A 21,140-nucleotide genomic window follows, 5' to 3' on the forward strand; every position below is an offset into this window, starting at 1 on the left:
CCCACCTACAATTCAATTCAATTCAGTTTATTTAAATAGCGCCAATTCACAACACATGTCGTCTCAAGGCGCATCACAAAAGTCAGGTACATACATTCCAATTAATCCTAACCATTGAACAGTGCAGTCGGATTCAGTTATTTATTCAAATTGGATAAAAAGTTTTTCTATCTAAGGAAACCCAGCAGACCCTACACCACACCATAATGTAGGAAATACCACAAAGAAAGGACATCATTAATAATGAGTATCGAACAGTACAGTGAAATTCATCTCTTAAGAAAAAGTTCTTTAAATGTATGTACGTTGTAAGATTATTTTTCGTTATTTGATAGTTTTTTTTCAGCTTGCTTGTCCTGATCCACGCTCCTCACCGATTGGTGGCGGTAATGCATCAAATCGTAATTTGCCAACCGCCATTAAAACCCAGAAGAAGTAGAAGAACAAGAAGGAAACCTCGCTTAACGCTGGCCAGCTGTTGAACTTCCTTTACCGGGCAGGGTGAGGCAGAGGCAGAGGCAGAGACCTGGCGAGGACGCCGACATGCCGAAGCTCATACATTTAAAGCAGTCTGGACTGGAGTTCATTGAATTTATGGGAGACAGATTGTCCAGGTACAGCAAAAATGAGCTTCGAGACATCTATAACACCGAGTTTAGGACCAGGTAAGCCTCAAAGTTTCTGTGTTTTTCACATAGAGTTAGGATGCCGTGGCCGTTTGCTTGTTTTCATGTTACACGTATTGTTTACAGAGAAGGAGCAAAACATCCCAACTTTTCCAGTGTTATCTATGCTCTTCTGACGTTCGACCAAATCCACATAAAAAAGGGGAAAATCTACAAAAATGGCAAACTTAAGGTGAATAAGGAAGAGGCGCCGCAACCTGTTTAGAGACAAGTCTGCACATGTTTTTTTGTTGTTGTTATTTATTTGTATTTGTTGACAACACAAACAAACAAACAAACAAAATGAGGCTCCATGGTGTTGTTGTTACAGGTCAGGGCGTCCTCTGACCGGTCGAAGATGCTGGGGCCTCACCAAACACAACGCCATGGAGCTCAGGAAACGACAACAGGGTCAACTAATCGCGCCACCACAGATACAAAGCCCCCAAAGAAGAAGCGAGCCACAGAAATCCTTCAAATGATGAAGACGAACAGGTATGTTGACCATGAACCCAGTCAGATGTTCTTGTGTTCCACTTTTACCTCCAAACGACTTGTAAAATCAACCTGAACTGTAGGACTTAGTTAATTCCTATATAGACCAAGGAACAGTTCCCAAACAAATTGTGTAGATTTCCCAACTTATGTCAGGCATTAACACATTTAGGACATTAAGCCTCTTGATGATGTTTAGTTTAGAGCTGTAACTTTTAATCTGATAAATTGTGATTAATTGAATGTTTAAATAATCATCAACTAATTTAGTAATGGAATAATCGTTAACTGGAGTATACAGACTCTAAAACATGCCGTTTGCTGCAAGAACAACCCAATCAAAGCTGTAATTACACCAAAATTGTTGTAATAAATATATACATTTTTGCATTTAGGATGAAAACCCCTCTTTGTTTGTAAATATACTGTATCCATAACTCCTCAAGTGTCATAGTTTTAGCTTCACCTGGTTCAAATTCTGTTTTTTTTTTTTTTTTTTAAACTTCTATTAAGCACCTTTTGCTATCTGATTAATAATCAATTGAATAAATAGTCAACGGATTAATCAATTAGCTAAATAACTGTTAGTTGCAGCCCGAGTTTAGTATAACATAAAAGCTTATTTTTAAAAGGAAATCACAAATTACTGTTTTTTTCAAACAGTAAAACAACTATTCCAACTGCTGCTAAAATAGAATATTAAATATCTATTTTTAATGTTATTAAAATGAATTATTCATGTTTTATATGAATGTTAGATGGACATTTGTTGATGTTAGGGGTAGTAAATATTCTTACCTTGTCGATTATTGTCCCTCTTTGCTGTTTTAAGCTGACATTAGTGGTCAGCTGGTTATCAGACAGGCTGCTGGTAGCTTGCTAACAGTTATCTTAAAAAGAACAATGTTGCCTTTTATTAGAATGGTGGTTAATGCTACTTTAGTTTTTGCACTGTGACTACCCAGGCTTTTTTTGCAACCCAACCTGTTTCCAAAAAGTTACGTTTATCTTTCTTGTGAGTGTTATAGCCGTTTTTTTAGCTAGCGGAGCAGTGGTGAGCAACACGTGTGGGAAGGGCATTACCACACCACTTTGCCCTAAACAGCTGCGGAAAACTCATGTAATTCTGGAATTTTATCACAATGTGACAAAACTATAAAATTCAACAAACAGGGAGGCCCTGAAAGTAATTTATCTCGAGGCATGAATCCTTCCCTGCAAACCCATGTCAGAATTCTTCTCCCGAAACTCGCTTATTGTATGTTCAGGCAATTAAAATCCCAACAGTCTTGTCACATCATCCACTACAGGCTCCTACAAGTCTTGGCGCTCAACAAGAACAGATTCTACAGTTGGCTAAAATCTGTCTTCTTTTTAATGACTTCTATGAAGAGTACTACATATCGTGTTAAGTTTGGTAGCCCAGGTGTAGAACAAAAGTAGCATTTAATTCCTTGATCACATGATTCAAATAGAAGTTACTAAAGTCATTAACTTATTCATTTATTTTACTCGATTTATGAGTGAGTTTGCAGAAATCCTGTAGAATGACACGAGTCCATAAAATTGGCTAGTGTGATTCTTTTCATGGTCACAAAACTCCCCTTAACTTCAGCATGTTATAGAAATAAGAAGATTACAACATTGCTATATTAGTTTAAGAACTTTTTGTTGGCATGATCCTTTTGAAGATGCCTGTCTGAATTATACCAAATTTAAAGTAAGCAGGCAAGAACTGTTGTAAAAAAAAACCCAGATCGATTTTCACTCAATCAGCCTCCGTTAATAACCTTGCCGGGTGAACAGCGTACAGCACCAAACGTGTCCAATAGGTGTTTGGTATGTGTTCTTACTAGACAAGGAGAAACTAGCTTCTTATACCAGCATTCCAAAGTAACTCAGTTGAGGCCTGGACTCCTCCAGTGGGAACAGAGGTGAGGCCAGTTGTAATTCTTCCCCAGGAATGTTGACTACAGAATCCGAACCCTGCACAGAGACTTCCTTATCTCCTTCTCCCTAGCCCTGGAACCCTTCCTGAGACTAAACAGAGTAGAGTACACTGAACCCTGACATGAATTAGGTCACGCAGAGTCATAAAACAAAGCTGCTTTCTAAATCTTAGTCAACAAGATACAGTTTAATTGTAAAGTTACACAATATAACCATCATTTTACTGCATTGCAAGTGAGAAAAAAGGTGGAATATTGTGGAAAGTGGCAGTAGATTTTGTTTCCATTTTATAGTTTGTCCACCAGAGAGCACCAACTCATTACAGTTTAAGCATCTGATTCATGGTTTGTCTTGGTCACCCTGCTAAATAAGTAATGCTGCATAAAGCAGCAAGACAGAGAAGGAAAAACCAACTTGTGTATTCCTTTTTTAAAAGAAATATAAAATTCATAAATTCTAACTTTTTAACCCCTATACTTAGACTGAAGATTGCTTTTGAGGGGAAAAAAAGCATCACAGTATTTATCTTTTGTATCTTAATACCAAAGAGAGCAACGCCACCAGAGTGAGGAAATAATATAACCTCTACTTGAGCTGCATCACTGAAAGCTTAAATATACCTTCAGATATTATTGGCCATGATTATAGAAAGAAGAAACCCGCAGTCACTGTGGATTTCTTCTTCTCACCTGGCATGAAAACACGTATTTTCAGTATGTTTCGGTTCAACCAGCTCCTAGTTACTTTGATTTGATTGCAAAATAAATTTAATCGGTTAAATTATAAAATCCCATGACTTGATAAGTGTTTTCCAGAGAAAAAACAGTGAAGGGAGACTGAAGTAAAAATGAAAATACAAACAAGGAGACATAATATTTCAGTGTAAACTGTAGCTTGCATCTAGTATAAAGAAGATATTTTATTCTATTTAGGAATGGACACTATGAAGCACCTACCTTCGAGATGTCAAAACGTCATATAGAGTGAGCCTTAATGATTTGGGTGTGAGGTCATTACAGAGTGTTTAAAAAAAAAAACAGCGCTGCTAAAATAGATTTTTTTCTCGTTGCATATGTCATAAAGATATGCTTCTATCAGCTACATAACTTATTTATTGGTCATGTATTTTTATTGAGTCATGTCACGAGAAAAGATTTCCCTTTGAGTCACAAAATATTCAGATTTGATTATCAGCATGTCGGTTTCGCTTCCTGCATCCAGCTATGTAATAAAATGCATGAAAAAATTCCGAGATAAAATAGCCTCTCTTGCAATACATTTTCAGCCTTTTAAAATTTGCCTTTGACCACTGCAGCTTTTATTCTCTAAGCATATACTAACCACTGTGCAAACATGTGCGTCATCCTTAAGTAACAGATAGTATACTATGTCGAAAACCTTGGTGTCAGTCTCGAAAGCATGATTTGGCTACTTAATTTATGTATTGCATTCCTTATGTTTTGGAATTATCAGTATTAAATAGATTTTCCCAGTAAAATGGTAAGTTCTTGTTGTGAAGGTGGATGGTACTTGGATGTGCCAGATGATTTATTTATTTTTCCTCACAGTGGGGAAAATACACTCACCGGCCACTTTATTAGCTACACCTTGCTAGTACCAGGTTGGACCCTCTTTTGCCTTCAGAACTGCCTTAATCCTTCGTGGCTGGTTTGGCAGTGGGTCAGTAATGGTGTGGGGTGGCATTTCTTTGGAGGGCCGCACAGCCCTCCATGTGCTCGCCAGAGGTAGCCTGACTGCCATTAGGTACCGAGATGAGATCCTCAGACCCCTTGTGAGACCATATGTTGTGCGGTTGGCCCTGGGTTCCTCCTAATACAGGACAATGCTAGACCTCATGTGGCTGGAGTGTGTCAGCAGTTCCTGCAAGATGAAGAAATTGAAGCTATGGACTGGCCCGCCCGTTCCCCAGACCTGAATCCAATTGAGGACATCTGAGACATCATGTCTCGCTCCATCCACCAACGTCACGTTGTACCACAGACTGTCCAGGAGTTGGCGGATGCTTTAGTCCAGGTCTGGGAGGAGATCCCTCAGGAGACCATCCACCGTCTCATCAGGAGCATGCCCAGGCGTTGTAGGGAGGTCATAGAGGCACGTGGAGGCCAAACACAATACTGAGCCTCATTTTGACTTGTTTTAAGGACATTACATCAAAGTTGGATCAGCCTATAGTGTGTTTTTCCACTTTAATTTTGTGTGTGACTCCAAATCCAGGCCTCCATTGGTTAATACATTTGATTTCCATTGATGATTTTTGCACGATTTTGTTGTCAGCACATTCAACTTTGTACAGAACAAAGTATTTAATGAGAATATTTCATTCATTCAGATCTAGGATGTGTTATTTGAATGTTCCGTTCATTTTTTTGAGCAGTGTATTTAGCCAGTTCAATTGACTTGTAATTGTTGCTAATGGTCACACCTGATGTGTATTTGTTCTGGCTGGGTACTAAAGCTCACAAAATCTGGTGGTGATGTTGGGTAATTGTAAAGAGAAAAAAGAATAGGTTACTATGGGGTAGATTAATTACAGTCGATGTCATTGTTGCAATTTCTCAGATTTTTGTTCTTGTATTGCTCCTTCTTCTTGAGAAATGTTTTTTTTTTTTTTTTTTTATAGGAAAATATACATAACCTTCTCATGTTGCTCATAACAGGAACGGGATGACAGCTGATAAGGAGGGAATTGAAATCACCTCTAAGCCAGAAGGAAGTGATGGAAAGGTTCATCTTACTGTGGATTTTGAAAAGCAGCCATTTGTCATCACGTTTGAAATTTTAAACAATGGCACAAATTTTGTCCACTTCACCAATTACACAGTCCTAGACAGGGTTAGCTGTTACAACTTGAAGGATGAAAGGAAAGTGACAAAAGCCAACCCACTGCTCCTCTGTCCAGGTAAGAGAAAAAACATCTATTTTCTGTCCTATTAAAGCTTAAAACCACATGGTTAGAGGTCAGAGGTGATAACTATCTCCCTGCTTGGTTTTTCCTCCCCACAGGTGAAAGTTATCATGTCACCGTAGCTTACATGCTTAATGACTGTGGATATTTTCCTGCCACGATCTACTTTGAGTTTCAGCTGGAACTGCCAAAGCCAATGACCTTCTGCATTGTAAGGGAGATTAAAGCAGTGGTACAGACATCGCTAGGTGCAGAGCTGGGACCAGTAGCTCCATATAAACCATTCCAGAAGGTCAAATCCAAACCAACTGTTAGAGAAGTAGTGGAGGGAGTACCACCTCCAGGGTAAGTAATCAAAAGCTAAATGCACAACAAAATTACACCTAAATAATGTGCCCAACAGTCTTTTTCTGTCTTTAAGTATTCCTCTAGATAAAATATGGAGGAAGAGTAGTTGTTGGAGCTGTTTTGCCTACATAAAAAAAAATATCCAATTTTAGTCATTGTTGTAAATTAATTTTGTTTTGTTTCAGTTCTTCTGTCCAGACAGCCACAGTGAAATTAGGAGTTTACAATTACCCTACCTACCTGAAAGAACTGGTTTATCAAAAAATGGAGGATTCCAAGTACCTTTCTCCAGCAGCCAAACAGCAGCTTGCACCAGTGAAGTGCGAGTTTGGCTTAATTCATTGCAACAAAAATTGTCAGTGAGGTATTTTTGTAAAACCAAGTCCCTATGTGCATCTCTTCAGGAAGCTCCTTGAATCTTCTTTAGACATGAAGAACTATTCCCGTCGGTTTCACCTACTGCTTCACTTGGAAGAGATACAGATGGAAATGGACATCAAAAAGTACAACCTCCACAATGAGACCATGACCCAAGATCAAGGCAACAGAAAACTTCTCACACTGAAAGTAAAAACATGTGAATGAGGAACTAGTTTTATTTCTTTCTTTTGTTTTTAGTTTTGTGTCTTGTTAAGGCAATGATACCCTCTATCTCCTAAATCCTGGCTTGAGACTGGTTTTTGATCATGTATGCTGCTTTCTCTGACCTCTTCTTAACAGTAAGAAATCAAACTTAGTAATTTTAGGGCTTGATGACGAATAGAGGGCAACTGTAGCAATGATTTTCAGGATTTAAATAATGTCACATTTGAAAGTGGATTCCTATGCAGTCTTGAAAAGTTTAGAAAATTATGGAATTTGTTGATTTTCCAGGACTGGATGGGAATGGGGAAAAATTACCATGGAATTTATAGGGTCTAGATCAACGGTTTAAGCTAAAACGGGTTTGTTTTAAATGCCGACTAAAAATGACCTGCATGGACTGGATTAGTGAAGCCAGGTGCCCAAAAAGCTGTGAAGTAGCCCATCACCACTCTGGCAAATCAGAAAACAGCTTCAACATTGTGTTGTTTTATGATTTGTGGAACATGCAAGTAATTTTGTTTTTGTGATAATTGTTTTAAAATGTTATTAAAACAGTTTGTATGTTGCCCTGTGATGGACTGGCAACCTGTCCAGGGTGTGCCCAGCCTCTTGCCCATAGACTGCTGGAGATAGGCACCAGCTCCCCCGCGACCCACTATGGAATAAGCGGTAGAAAATGACTGACTGACTGTTATTAAAACAGAAAATTTTGAGTCTGGAACAGCTTTGTTTTGTTAAATGGAAAATGTGTAGGAGCATCATAAATGGCTTGAAAAAAATGTGCATAATGAAAGACATTATTATTGTTCATAAACAGGTTCCTGGTGTAGCTGAAAATCGGCCATCTGTACTGAGAGGAGACTGTCTGAAGGTGACTAAATCGGGGCATACAGGCTCATCAGTCACAGTGTACACTGGATATGTTCACAAAGTAGAACTGGACAGAGTGAAGCTGGGCTTTTCTAAAAGGTGAGAACTGGAAGAACAACTATTCACCACGTTATCTAAAGACTTGACTAATGTGCTCCCTCTTCTTCACTCCTTTCAGATTGTTGGAGATTTTTATCAACAAGATGAAATTTGACGTGGAGTTTACAATCAACAGGTTGACCATGAAGCTGCAGAATCGAGCCGTGGACCTGGCAGTAAAACACGAGCTTGGGGAGGTGCTGTTCCCCTCTGATACAGCCGTTTCAACTGTTTCTGTCACTGATCTAAGGTCTGCATTAAGTAAAAATCTTAAAGAAGAAACAAATAGAAAAAAGTCTTTATAATTATTGCGGAGAGCATGAGTTCCTACTGATAAAGATGGGTGGCAGGGTCTGAACTCTAATAAGAAAGAAACTGTCATCATGCATGTATTAAAAATAGAAGAGTTGCGCACAGCAATATGTTTGAGTCCAGGTGTGTGTGTGTTAAACAGTATTGGGTGGAGGGTGCAGAGTTTTTGTTGATGCAAGAAGAGGGGTTCTCAACAGAGGTTGGGAACCACTGTCTGTAATGAATGTTATTTTGATTTTTTTAAACCTTATTGTACTGAAGTTCCGTTTTTTGCTTTACTCAACCTTTTTCACGGCTTCTTGTATTTTTGAATGACTTTACAGAATGTTTAACCGTCAGCTACAAGACAACCCGGAGCAGTGTAATGCGGTCCAACACATCATTGCTGGATCATCAAAGCCTGCTCCTTATATTGTCTTTGGGCCACCAGGAACCGGAAAGACAATCACTCTGGTTGAAGCGATAAATCAGGTATTAATTCACCAAGGTGTGTTTCAGTCTGAGGACAGACCTTTACTGGGTTTCTACATGTCCAGAAAGGTATTTTACTTGATTCAAGTATTTTCCCAAGCCATCTGTCAATCTGTGGGGTTAACAACTTTAATATTAAAGTCTGACTACTTCCAGAATATCTGCCATAAACTGTTAGGTAAATGGAACCCTGCCATTTAAAACTAAATCACTCAATCAGCTTCTCTTATCAGTGGCCATCATGACACAATGAAGTCCGGTGCCAGAAGGATTAGAGTTTTAAATACCAAGGCATCTGTGAAAGCATTTTTGCCTTATTAGCCAACATTAAGACAAAGATGACGTGCAAAAAAATGCTTCTAATAAGTCGTACATCAGGTCACGTTATTCAAGGCAACCATGAACAAATCAACATTAAAGCCCAAGTTTTTTCACAGTCAGAGGAAGAATAATGAGGGGCATTAAGTGCAGAGATAGATTTTAAAGTAAACAACCTATTATATAGTTTGTGCAAACTCGGTGTAGCGTAAACTGATCATAGCAAACAAAGACTAAACTCTGGTTGCAACATCTAGATGCAGCAACCAGAAGTTTCAACATCTAGATGCAGCAACCAGAAGTTTCAACATCTAGATGCAAAACACAGAAATACAAAACACTACAAGCTGTAAGCATTAACCTTTTAATTAAACCATTAAGCACACAATGTAAGTATGACAAAACATTGGAGACTTGCTTGCAGTTACCTTCGTACAGACGAACATGTGGTAGTTCCCTTCGATCACAGTTGTGTTCAGATGGTCACAAGGTCAGCCACAGGCCCTAATCCACTTTTTACATTTTTCAAGACTTAATATGTATTCTATATTAACTGGCGTCTGTGGGTAATCAGTTTTTGTTTTCTGCTATAGTAATTGCAATATTAAGAGTTTCCTGACCCATACATCCTGACTATTATCCTTGTATTTATTTTTTAACGTCCATGGGCTGAGGAAAATATTGTATGGTATTTTAAGTTTCAGTAAAGTTTATTTTTGCTTCGCAGGTCAGCAAAGCAGACCCATCCGCACACATCCTTGCCTGTGCCCCTTCAAACAGTGCATGTGACCTGCTTTGTGAGAGACTGAAATCGCAGCTATCCTCCTATCAGCTGTACCGCATGTACGCCAGTAGCCGAGACGCAAACAGTGTCCCCAAAGGCCTGCTGGTGAGCAATCTGGTGCTAATGCTACATGTTTGGTTGAGCCAGTTGAATAAAGATGCAACTTTAAGTTCAGCAATAGTCAAAGGTTTGCTGATTTTTTTATTTTTGTTTTTGTATGAAAATGCGTGTTCAAACTTCTTTCTTTTGGTCTTTCAGTTAAGAAATGAAAATAGATGATAGATGGTTAAACAACTAGTCCGCCATCCTAATTTTGAAAATTACATCCGTTAATTGAGCTAAAACTCTAAATACCTTTGACTGTTAATTAGAATTAAATTAGGGCTGAAACAAACAATCGGATTATTCAATTATTGAATGTAATTGAATAATCGTTAACTGGAGTATACAGACTCTAAAACATGCCATTTGCTGAAAGAACAATCCACTCAGAGCAATAATTTGCCAAAAATGGAAAAATATATAGATTTTGTATTCATAATAAAAAACTTTTTGTCTGTAAATTCTCTATCAGAACTCCTCAAGTGCCATAGTTTAAGATTCACCTGGAACAAATCCTGTAAAAACAACTCCTATTAAGCACCTTTTGCTAGCCGAAAAAATCATCGGCAGCTTAATTGAGTAGCAAAATTTGCATTAATTGCAACCCTAATCTAAATTTCTGGCATGTGTGTGACTAGGAAGTAAATTGAACTGTCTGTCGCTCGTTTTCTGAAGAGCGAAAAAGATGACTGAATAATAAATTGTTGCAACAGAGAAAACTGTCACTGTGAAAAGGTTCCTCTAATTTAAATTCTTCCACTTAATTTCAGATGAAAAATGTCTTACAATTATTGTTTTCTTTCAGAAATACTGCAACTGGGATGAGAAACAAGATTGTTTTGTGTTTCCAGAAAAGAAAATTCTGATGAAATACAAAGTTATAGTGACCACTCTGTTCACAGCGGGCAGGTAGGTGTTATTTGAACCCTGCCACACCTCGTGTCTGTACAACGCTAAATACTTGTATTGTCAAATTTCCTGTCAGTCGCAACAACAATATGAGCTCTAAAGCAGTGTGTCCATTATTTGCTTTACTTAATTACGCAGCGCCCTGTGAGCAACAAAGGTGTGTAGAGCTGCTGCCAGTGACCCATCAAGAGATTTGACTGATTATGCGTTTTCCTGTGATGTTACAGAAAAATGAGCAGACTTGTTGAAGTCCTCTTTGTTGCTCAGTTGACAGCCGCTGTGTGTTTTGGTTGCATGTAAAGCAGCTGACTGAGATCGGATTGCTCATGATGGATTTTAATTCCAGTTGTGAATATTTAGGCTCGAATTTATCTGTTTATTTTTTTTAAGCTGATTAAGGCTGGGTGCATTGATCCCTGGTCTGAACAGGGTCTTTGTATTCAGTGTCAGCCTGTATGTTTAATGTGAAACAGTATTTGTTTTATAAATCATGTTAAAGTTTTTGTTACTGGCGGATTGTTTTGCTACTGTAAAAATTGCATGTTATTTTTACTTTTTAGGTTTGTGACTGGAGGTGTTCCTGTTGGTCATTTTTCTCATGTGTTTGTGGATGAAGCTGGTCAAGCGGAGGAACCACAGTGCATTATTGCTATTGCAGGTAATTACTGTAATAAATTAAGCCTGGCCTAATTGTCATTTTGAAAATGCTGCTTCCAAAAGTAGAAATGAAAACAGTTTGCATATTTCCCAGGAATCAGCCAGAATTCATTTAGAGCTGTTTATAGCATGTCAAACAAAAAACAAATGTCAGTGTTTTTAAAAGAAAAAAGTGCTCTGCCCTTGTTGAAACAGATGGATCTTATTCCTGATTGGTTTGTTTGTTTTTGTAGGTTTGCTCTGTCCAGAGAAGGGTCAGCTGGTGCTTGCAGGAGATCCCAAACAGCTGGGACCAATCATTCGATCTTCTTATGCAATAGATCATAAACTTGGTAAGTCAAGTGCAAATCACCTTTCCCCTCTTCCACATTATGCACCAGGCTTTTGTTTTAAAGGTGTTGGAAGACATAATGCCATGTAATGCCTCCAGATCATCTTGCTACACATTTAACACTGTAGCGTGCACAATTTGATCACCATATTAACCAGACTGCTATGGATTTCCTTGGATATCTAAAACAAAGAAATCCAGCAATGAGCACCACAGCTTTAATTCCATTCAGTTTTTCAAGATAGCTTCTATTTATATAAGAAATTAAATGGTCCTTTTAATACATTACAGATTAAAAGTGACATGCATTCATTTCAATTCTAGATACAAGACAATGCAGGGAAGTTCACTTTATTGTTCCAATTGGTAAAAGGTTTTCTATCTAAAGAAAGTCAACTGATCACATTGCAGCAAGCGGTCTTCCTGAACTAATACGTAGTGACGGTGGAATGTTGATCATAAGTCTTTAACATTTAACGCGTTGTGTTTATGGCACGTATGAACCACTGTTGGACAATCAGTATTTCTCCAACTCAAATGTGTAACTATGACCCAGTAAAAACCTCACCTCACACTACTCTGTGTAGGCACTGCACTCACCTGGGAAGTAGGATGGTTGAGACTGATACTTCACTTTGCCCTTTTTCAACTGGTTCCACTTAGCCCGGTTCCACTCCACTCGGCCCGCTTTGCAAGCGTTTCCTTTACTGTTTTTTCCATACCAGTACCTACTTTTTTTTTTTTGTCCCTGCTCCTGAGCAGGTACGGCCAGGGCTGAGTAGGGACTACATGTGACATGAACAGACTTCTGTTCGCTGACTGGCCTTTGGACCAGGAGAAATGAGAAGGTTTTTGCTGAGGTAGTATAGAAAAACGTTATTAAAACTCAAAAGCGAGAACAATAATATTAAGGACCACAATGGCCCGGAGCTGGTCAAACCGTAATAATTTTGCTATTTACAAATTCTAAACCATGCCTAAAGGCTGAAAGAATCAGCTTTACATGCAGTCAGGCGCTTTGTTTAGTAACATCCTAAATCAACTGATCCCACATAAAATCAGTTGTTCAGATACACATACATTACCCACAAAACACACACAACAATACCCCCATGATTTGTGTTTGGTTCTGAAATTTGACGAACCACCGTCTGCAGGAGGAGGGAGCAGCTGCCTGTAGGCGGGGCTTCAAGCCATAACTCCACCCATCAGTGGAAACACGACAGGTTCCCTCCTGAGTAGAGAGGCCGAGCGGAGCGGAGCGTGCCGCCATTATGTGAACTATATACAGGTCCTTCTCAAAATATTAGCATATTGTGATAAAGTTCATTATTTTCCATAATGTCATGATGAAAATTTAACATTTATATATTTTAGATTCATTGCACACTAACTGAAATATTTCAGGTCTTTCATTGTCTCAATACGGATGATTTTGGCATACAGCTCATGAAAACCCAAAATTCCTATCTCACAAAATTAGCATATCATTAAAAGGGTCTCTAAACGAGCTATGAACCTAATCATCTGAATCAACAAGTTAACTCTAAACACCTGCAAAAGATTCCTGAGGCCTTTAAAACTCCCAGCCTGGTTCATCACTCAAAACCCCAATCATGGGTAAGACTGCCGACCTGACTGCTGTCCAGAAGGCCACTATTGACACCCTCAAGCAAGAGGGTAAGACACAGAAAGAAATTTCTGAACGAATAGGCTGTTCCCAGAGTGCTGTATCAAGGCACCTCAGTGGGAAGTCTGTGGGAAGGAAAAAGTGTGGCAGAAAACGCTGCACAACGAGAAGAGGTGACCGGACCCTGAGGAAGATTGTGGAGAAGGGCCGATTCCAGACCTTGGGGGACCTGCGGAACCAATGGACTGAGTCTGGAGTAGAAACATCCAGAGCCACCGTGCACAGGCGTGTGCAGGAAATGGGCTACAGGTGCCACATTCCCCAGTCCTGGGTTACAGAGAAGCAGCACTGGACTGTTGCTCATTGGTCCAAAGTACTTTTTTCGGATGGAAGCAAATTCTGCATGTCATTCGGAAATCAAGGTGCCAGAATCTGGAGGAAGACTGGGGAGAAGGAAATGCCAAAATGCCAGAAGTCCAGTGTCAAGTACCCACAGTCAGGGATGGTCTGGGGTGCCGTGTCAGATGCTGGTGTTGGTCCACTGTGTTTTATCAAGGGCAGGGTCAATGCAGCTAGCTATCAGGAGATTTTGGAGCACTTCATGCTTCCATCTGCTGAAAAGCTTTATGGAGATGAAGATTTCATTTTTCAGCACGACCTGGCACCTGCTCACAGTGCCAAAACCACTGGTAAATGGTTTACTGACCATGGTATCACTGTGCTCAATTGGCCTGCCAACTCTCCTGACCTGAACCCCATAGAGAATCTGTGGGATATTGTGAAGAGAACGTTGAGAGACTCAAGACTCAACACTCTGGATGAGCTAAAGGCCGCTATCGAAGCATCCTGGGCCTCCATAAGACCTCAGCAGTGCCACAGGCTGATTGCCTCCATGCCACGCCGCATTGAAGCAGTCATTTCTGCAAAAGGATTCCCGACCAAGTATTGAGTGCATAACTGTACATGATTATTTGAAGGTTGACGTTTTTTGTATTAAAAACACTTTTCTTTTATTGGTCGGATGAAATATGCTAATTTTGTGAGATAGGAATTTTGAGTTTTCATGAGCTGTATGCCAAAATCATCCGTATTAAGACAATAAAAGACCTGAAATATTTCAGTTAGTGTGCAATGAATCTAACATATATGAATGTTAAATTATCATCATGACATTATGGAAAATAATGAACTTTATCACAATATGCTAATATTTTGAGAAGGACCTGTAGTAACATGTTTTTCAAAATGTGTGCGACTTCTCTCCAGGGCTTTCTCTGTTGGAGAGGCTGATGAATCGTAAACCATACGAAGATCTTAACGTTCGTTTCGTAACAAAACTGCTGCGCAACTACAGGTACATTATAGGTGGTTATACTAGGTTTGTGTATATATCTTTTTTTTTTCTTTTTTTGTACTATATAGGAATTTTATTGATATGTTTGTTCATAATTTCTTTATTTTATATTGCTGCATATTGGCTTGGCTACAGTTTCTTGTTCTACACATTTATTTAGTCTACTTTCAGCAACAGTGAGTAATGGTATATGCCTAAAGCAACAAGATGACTATTTATTTTTACAGGGACCATGTACAACAATTCATTGACCTTAACAAAAGAAAAATGCAAGGTACCAGATTTAGCAATAAATGCAGATTTTCACCTGTAGTCCATGAGTAGGTTGTTGTTAACATGGAAAAAGGAAAAATGCATGAAACAAACAACAATGTAAATGGAAGAATGCCTGCAGTTGTCTAAAAAGCACCTTTTTATGATATTTACTCTCCATGTTCGGCATCCTGATACAGGAGGGAATGAAGGACTTAATTGTCTTGCTGTTTCGATCACTGAGAGCTTGTTTTTTTCTCCTTTTTAGATCTCATGCTGCCATTCTGAAGATCCCCAATGAGGTGTTCTACAATAATGAATTGCAGGTTTTTGCAGACCAGTTGGAGCGTGAAACCTACTGCAACTGGAAAGCCCTCCCCCAAGAGGTGTGGACATATGAGTGGCTCTTGTACTGCTTGTAAAACTTGTGATCCTATTCAGAAAATTTTTTACAACCAAAGCAAAAATGAAAAGAACACACTGACAGAATGAAAACTGTTTTAATATGACATCTAGTTGTATTAACTATGAGCAAACCTATTGGTGAAGGAAGTGTCATTTTTTATAAACCATAAAATTGTTCTGCAGTGCCCATTTTACTTGTAGGTGAGGTATTTAAGAATTGTGGTGATAAACATAAAAATGCTCAAATCTCACATAATTTAACTTAAATGTACAATATTTACTAAAACTACAACATGCTCCTAGCCTTCAGTAGAACACGTTTTCAACAGCCATAATGCAAGTAACTCGATGTGTTCAAAATGACAATGTTTGCCATGTTCAATAAGCAAGGATAAATTGTTTTTGTCTGAAATCTTTCTAACTTTGTGATTTGGCACTTTGTTTTTTATATAGAGCAAGGCTTGCCTTCATTTTAAAGTTTCCAAAGCATTGTTACTCATACCTGAAGTGTTAAAGCTGTAAAAACACAAAGTATAATGAAATCTATGAAACGGTTTCACATAAATTTGGTTTTGCTTATCATTTTTTGTCTCATCTTGCCATTAACCGTGTACTCATCCTAACAACAGGGTTTTCCAATGATCTTCCATGGAGTGCTGGGAAAAGATGAGAGGGAGGCCAATAGTCCATCTTTCTTCAACGTGTCTGAGATCGAGATACTGGTAAAATATCTCAACAGGCTGGACCAAACTCAGGGAAAGATGGGTCTTCCCAAGCTGTCGGCCAAAGACATTGGGATAATCACCCCCTACAGGAAACAAGTGAGGCTGCACAGTGGTAACTTTTGATTTAACAAAGAGATGAGAAATAAATATTTAACCTAACCTTGGTAACATCCTCCTCTAACAGGTTGAGAAAATCCAAAAGGCGCTGAAATCCCTCAAAACACTCAGACACTGGAATGATCTCAAAGAACTCAAGGTTAGCATCCCACCTGTAAAGTGTTAACATCCCGTTTTCAATGAATCGTTGTCATATAAACAGGGCCTGATTAAACACTAAAGTTTCCACTCATACTGTTTCTATAGTTTAGTCCTTTTTAATTAGATGCCAGATAAGTTGTCGGAGTTACTGGAGTTTTTCTCAGCTGTATGGAGCATAGAGTAACACAGTTTTGCCCCTCTCCCACCTTTTGCTGCAAACTGCTGGTCAGCCAACTAAAAGAAAGAAAACAAAACCATCACACAGTTTTTAAGCTACTGTTAGCAGGATGAGAGTGGGATCTCTGCTAGTTGTTACTTGAAACGATAGTCTGACTACTTGACCAACAAATTTAAAAAACTTAAAAAGTTTTAATGGTTGTTTCTTGTATTTGGGATCAGGTAGGATCTGTAGAGGAGTTTCAGGGACAAGAGAGAAAGATCATCATAATCTCCACGGTGCGTAGCAGCCTCAGCTACGTTAAAATGGACACAGATTTCAACATAGGGTTCCTCTCAAATGAAAAGGTTAGTCTAATTCTTTATCATTTCAAATACAACCATATCTTTTTTTCTCGCTATATATGATAAAAAATCCTAATTTTGTTATTTGTATTTGTTTTATAGAGGTTCAACGTGGCACTGACAAGAGCCAAGTCTCTACTCATAGTCATAGGGAACCCTGTGATCCTCATAAAAGACCCTGTATGGGGGAAGTAAGTCACAGAGAGGTTTTCAAGCACAAAAGCAACTTTTAAGCCTCCACGTTGATGTGGGAATTTAGTGAGATCGCTGCATATCCAAACTACACGAAATGTAATAAAACCTCCTGCAGTGTCCAGAATAACGGCCCTTTGCTGTCTGGGAGAGCAGTAATAGAAAGTTTTACTTAAGTTGGAGTTTTACTGGACCCTAATGTATTTGTCAGTGAGGAGCAAGAAACACACTATTTAAAAATAAAAAAATTTGATCTTTTTATTGTAGTATATAGTTGTCTAGGTCAACGTAGATTCTCAGTCGTGCAGGTATTTCCAAGTACTTCTTTTAGGAATGCATGTAGCACTTTAAAATAAACAGCTAATCAGCCTCAGGTGACTTTAGATTTCAGTTCTAATCCTTCAATTCTGTGTTTATACACAGATTTTACACTTCATATTTACTTTATTGTATTTATGCCATATTTAGGAAAAGAATGACAGTGTGTTTAATTGCTCATTGGATTTTATTCAGATAATGAATAAAATTATGGTAGAGCTGCTAATGCTGTATGTTATGTGCTTGGACTTCGATATTCTGATTTGGGAATGAAATCGGGTCTTAAGTTTTTATGGTACAAGTGAAAAATTGATTGAATTCCTGATGTCAGTTGGCAGGCTATTATTTATAGTACATGGCAATAAAAAGTATTTCTATGTCAACATGTCCACACAAACAGTAATGGAACATGTTCACAAACAGATGTTGTACTGGACAATGTGGTCCACTGATTTTGATACAAACCATCAAAAAGTTTCACTTACTGAGATACTGCAACCTTACTACACTCTATCACGAGGAGCCTGGTGGAGGTTGTGAACACAGATTAAATTTCTATTGAAATGTTGATGAAAATCAACAACTTTTAAACCTGATGGTTTTTGTTTGTTTTTTTTTTTTGCATATTCTGAAAGTGTAATGAATCCAGAGAAATCTTAAATAAGGGTAAATTCCCATTCTCTGCACGAAGCAACACATTATCTTAACTTGTTAAAACGGTATGAAATTACTTGAAAATTACATGTGTGCCCATGGAAAACTTTGATTTGTTTTGCTGTATCTGATGCGTTGAGACTAGTTTATTTAATCTCATTAAAAACATATCTGACCAGCTGGAAAAATGTAATAGAAAAAAACTTTAAATGTGCTTTTAGGGTGGAGAAATGTTTATTTTCAGTGTATTTTCAGAGGAAAGAAATGTGGGTATTTGAAAATTTTCCGCTAATCCCTGAGACTCATGAATTTCAATGATCACAGTTCAGGTTTCTTATAACCTTAAGCCTTTACTCTTTTTTTTTTTTTTTTTTGCAGGTTCATCAACTACTGTGTGGAGATGAAGGGCTACAGTGGGATTGACCTCAACAGTGTTGAAGAGGAAGATCTCTTTGAGGCAAAAATGGCAGCCCTGAGAATCACAGACTCTGAATGTTTGTACAGTTTTGTTTTGTTTTTCACTGCCAAAGTAGTCTTTAAGTATTTAATCCTAAATCTAGTCTGGAAATGTTTTTACAAAGGAAAGTGTGTCTTCAAACCTTCTGTTAATTCTGCTTGCAGCTAATGAAGACATAACATTTAAGATTAAAATATTACATCTGACCAAAACAAAAAACAAAAAGTTTATACAGAAATGTGGGTTTAATTAGATGTTTAATACCTGCTTAAAGGATGGCATTTTCAAAAGGTACTTTTAATCTGACAAATGAGAGCTTATCGGAATGCATATTTAATTTACCGAGATTTACCTGTATGGTATAATTAACTTGACATGTTTATCAATTAAAGCTGAGTGTTTCTGTGTATGTAGGTCTTGTTGGAGAGATGAGCGCCTTCCAGCAGCATGTGGACCCTGGATGGAAGAATGAAATTTAGAGTTTCAACTTTGCTGCAAATCTTTTTTTTACTCTTCTTTCTACAGCTATTGCATACATTCAAGTGTGCATATTTTAAGGAAATAAATGTAATAAAACTTTGCAAGAAATTAAGTTTTTATACCTTCAGTTTTTAAAGCTGCTTCTTAACTAAACGGCTACACAGAAGATAAAAATCGTCATTTATACACTGGAATGTATCACTTTTTCTTACTGGTGCCATCATTTTCAAGCATTACTCTTGAATCTTGTATTTCTTTCTGATATAAGGGCTAAACGAATAAACTCTGTCTTTTTAAAACACTGACTTCAGTTTATAGCCCACTTTGTTTCACACCGTGCTGAAGGCCAAACCGATTTGACCTTAGTTTCCCATTCTTAAAAATAAAAACAAGGAAATGTTGTCCATCTTGTTTCAAAAATTGTTTTACTGATTCATGTTAAACATTGTTAACAGAACTTTCAGTTTCAAATAAGGTTTTTACAGTGCCATATGTAGTAGATCCTTTATTTTTAAGACTCACTGAAAGAAAAACAGAAAATACCGAGCAGAAGCGGTTTCCCTAGACTTAAGATGGTTATATGGCCAAGCGTTTTCCCAGGTGTGTGTCAACATTTAGCACTATTTGCATTTCTTATGGGTGAACTGCATACACGAGATTGGCAGCATGCCACTGGTGATACGTTTACCTATACACCTATTGGTGCTTTGAATGAACAGTTGTATAAATAAAGGCACAACTATCAATTAGCTCAAGGCTTCTTTACATAACATTTTCTAATGTGTTCCTTTGCCTTGATGTAGTTTGCTTTCCAAAACACCTTCAACATCTCAGAAACTAACATCTATTGTCATTAACCAGCAGGGTTAAGATTAACACACATACAGTACTGCAAGACCGGAGGTGCACATCTTGCCACCTGATGTGCTTAGTGATGGCCATTGTAAGAAGGTAGAATGCAGCATCAGAGGTATCATTCTGACAAAGACCTAAACAAAATACATCCTTCATGCAAAAAAGACTGAGATAAAGGAACAATGCAGGCAAAGAAGAAACACTTGAATATGTCCTTTTTAAATCAACTCAGTGGACAGGTAGATTATGTATCACAAGGCATAAGGTTGAGGTCTGCTGCTTTGAAATTGTATATAGCACAAAATATTTTATAAGACATTTTGTCAGTTTTTGTGATCAATACTTGAGCCCAAACTGCACAATGATGTTTCTTAATAGAAAAAAGCTGTGCCCTCTGCCAAAGCGGGTAAATCAAAGAGAGGAGCCTCTGTCAAACATGTCAAGACGTTTACACTTTTCTTCTTCAGACAGTATTACTATGCCACAAAGCAGCTACTCTAGGGAAGAATGCACTGGGATAAAACAATTTCATCACATCTCGGAGCCCTAACCCAAAGAATGTTGTCTTGCCTGAAATGTAAGATGCCCAAACAGGTCATGATTTCAATGACTGGGCCAACTAGTTCAGATTTCAGCAGCAGGTACTGGATCAGTTGAGAAGAAACAAACAAATTTACAATGAACAAACAGGCCTTGGCCTGTGTGTGATCTGTAACACCCAAGTCACATTCCTGTTCCTGACAGCTATTGTGCACTAATGAGTCACACTAGCTTGTGTCTCAGCTGGTCCACTGTGCAGATAATCCTTATTTAGAAATCTGTGTGAATTAGTAAATGGAATAGAAAGCTAAAAACTTTACAAATCATTTATCTCTACTATTGCTGTCATAGAACAAAAACTGAGGATGCAAAAGAACACAGAGTGCCATTTTTGTCTAATCTGTTAGAGCAAAGGTTGTGCTTTTGCTGCGGCACATTGAAGAGGTGATCCACTTTTAGCCCTTTGAAAACCCAAGGTGCATAGATGGTGATGCACAAACGTAAAACCGACACCAGCTCTTCAGAACTGGACTGGTAACACAAGACTTCATCCATAAGGACAACAGAAGCTAAGAATTATTCCGCTTGCCCCAGTAGAAAATAATAAAGCAAACGGTGTAGTTCACGTTTAAGGTCAGTCTGATCAAAAACCAAAAAATAAGGATCTTAACATCAT

The 21,140-nt window shown here is 38.2% G+C and overlaps 1 protein-coding gene across 3 annotated transcripts; it reads left to right on the forward strand.

Annotated features, from left to right (window-relative positions):
• The first annotated feature begins 450 nt into the window (after positions 1–450).
• mov10a (Mov10 RISC complex RNA helicase a) lies at positions 451–19,374 on the forward strand. 3 transcript variants are annotated; one of them, XM_047348774.1, is made up of 22 exons: positions 451–665; positions 753–858; positions 997–1,160; positions 5,789–6,030; positions 6,135–6,381; positions 6,570–6,704; positions 6,789–6,951; positions 7,787–7,938; positions 8,018–8,188; positions 8,574–8,721; positions 9,767–9,928; positions 10,731–10,834; positions 11,395–11,492; positions 11,725–11,823; positions 14,719–14,806; positions 15,327–15,444; positions 16,093–16,284; positions 16,373–16,444; positions 16,846–16,971; positions 17,071–17,159; positions 18,511–18,626; positions 19,004–19,374. In XM_047348774.1, the coding sequence occupies exons 1-22, from the start codon at positions 544–546 to the stop codon at positions 19,066–19,068; spliced, it is 2,979 nt and encodes a 992-aa protein (XP_047204730.1). In that variant the 5' UTR covers positions 451–543; the 3' UTR covers positions 19,069–19,374. The 3 variants fall into 3 exon arrangements, with proteins under 3 accessions (XP_047204730.1, XP_047204731.1, XP_047204732.1); XM_047348775.1 differs by having other exon boundaries at positions 5,789–5,855; positions 6,215–6,381; XM_047348776.1 differs by lacking the exons at positions 451–665; positions 753–858 and having other exon boundaries at positions 1,085–1,160; positions 5,789–5,855; positions 5,953–6,030.
• The last annotated feature ends 1,766 nt before the right edge of the window (positions 19,375–21,140 follow it).

Source organism: Girardinichthys multiradiatus, chromosome 20, assembly GCF_021462225.1.
Source record: "Girardinichthys multiradiatus isolate DD_20200921_A chromosome 20, DD_fGirMul_XY1, whole genome shotgun sequence".
Taxonomy (NCBI): Eukaryota; Metazoa; Chordata; class Actinopteri; order Cyprinodontiformes; family Goodeidae; genus Girardinichthys; species Girardinichthys multiradiatus.

Bases quoted from the DNA above. Each gene is read 5' to 3' on its own strand.
- mov10a (XM_047348774.1), top strand. From the start codon at position 544: ATGCCGAAGCTCATACATTTAAAGCAGTCTGGACTGGAGTTCATTGAA. The intron at 859-996 runs GTGAATAAGGAA...TTGTTGTTACAG, and splicing joins ACAAAAATGGCAAACTTAAG to GTCAGGGCGTCCTCTGACCG. The intron at 17,160-18,510 runs GTAAGTCACAGA...TTTTTTTTGCAG, and splicing joins AAAGACCCTGTATGGGGGAA to GTTCATCAACTACTGTGTGG.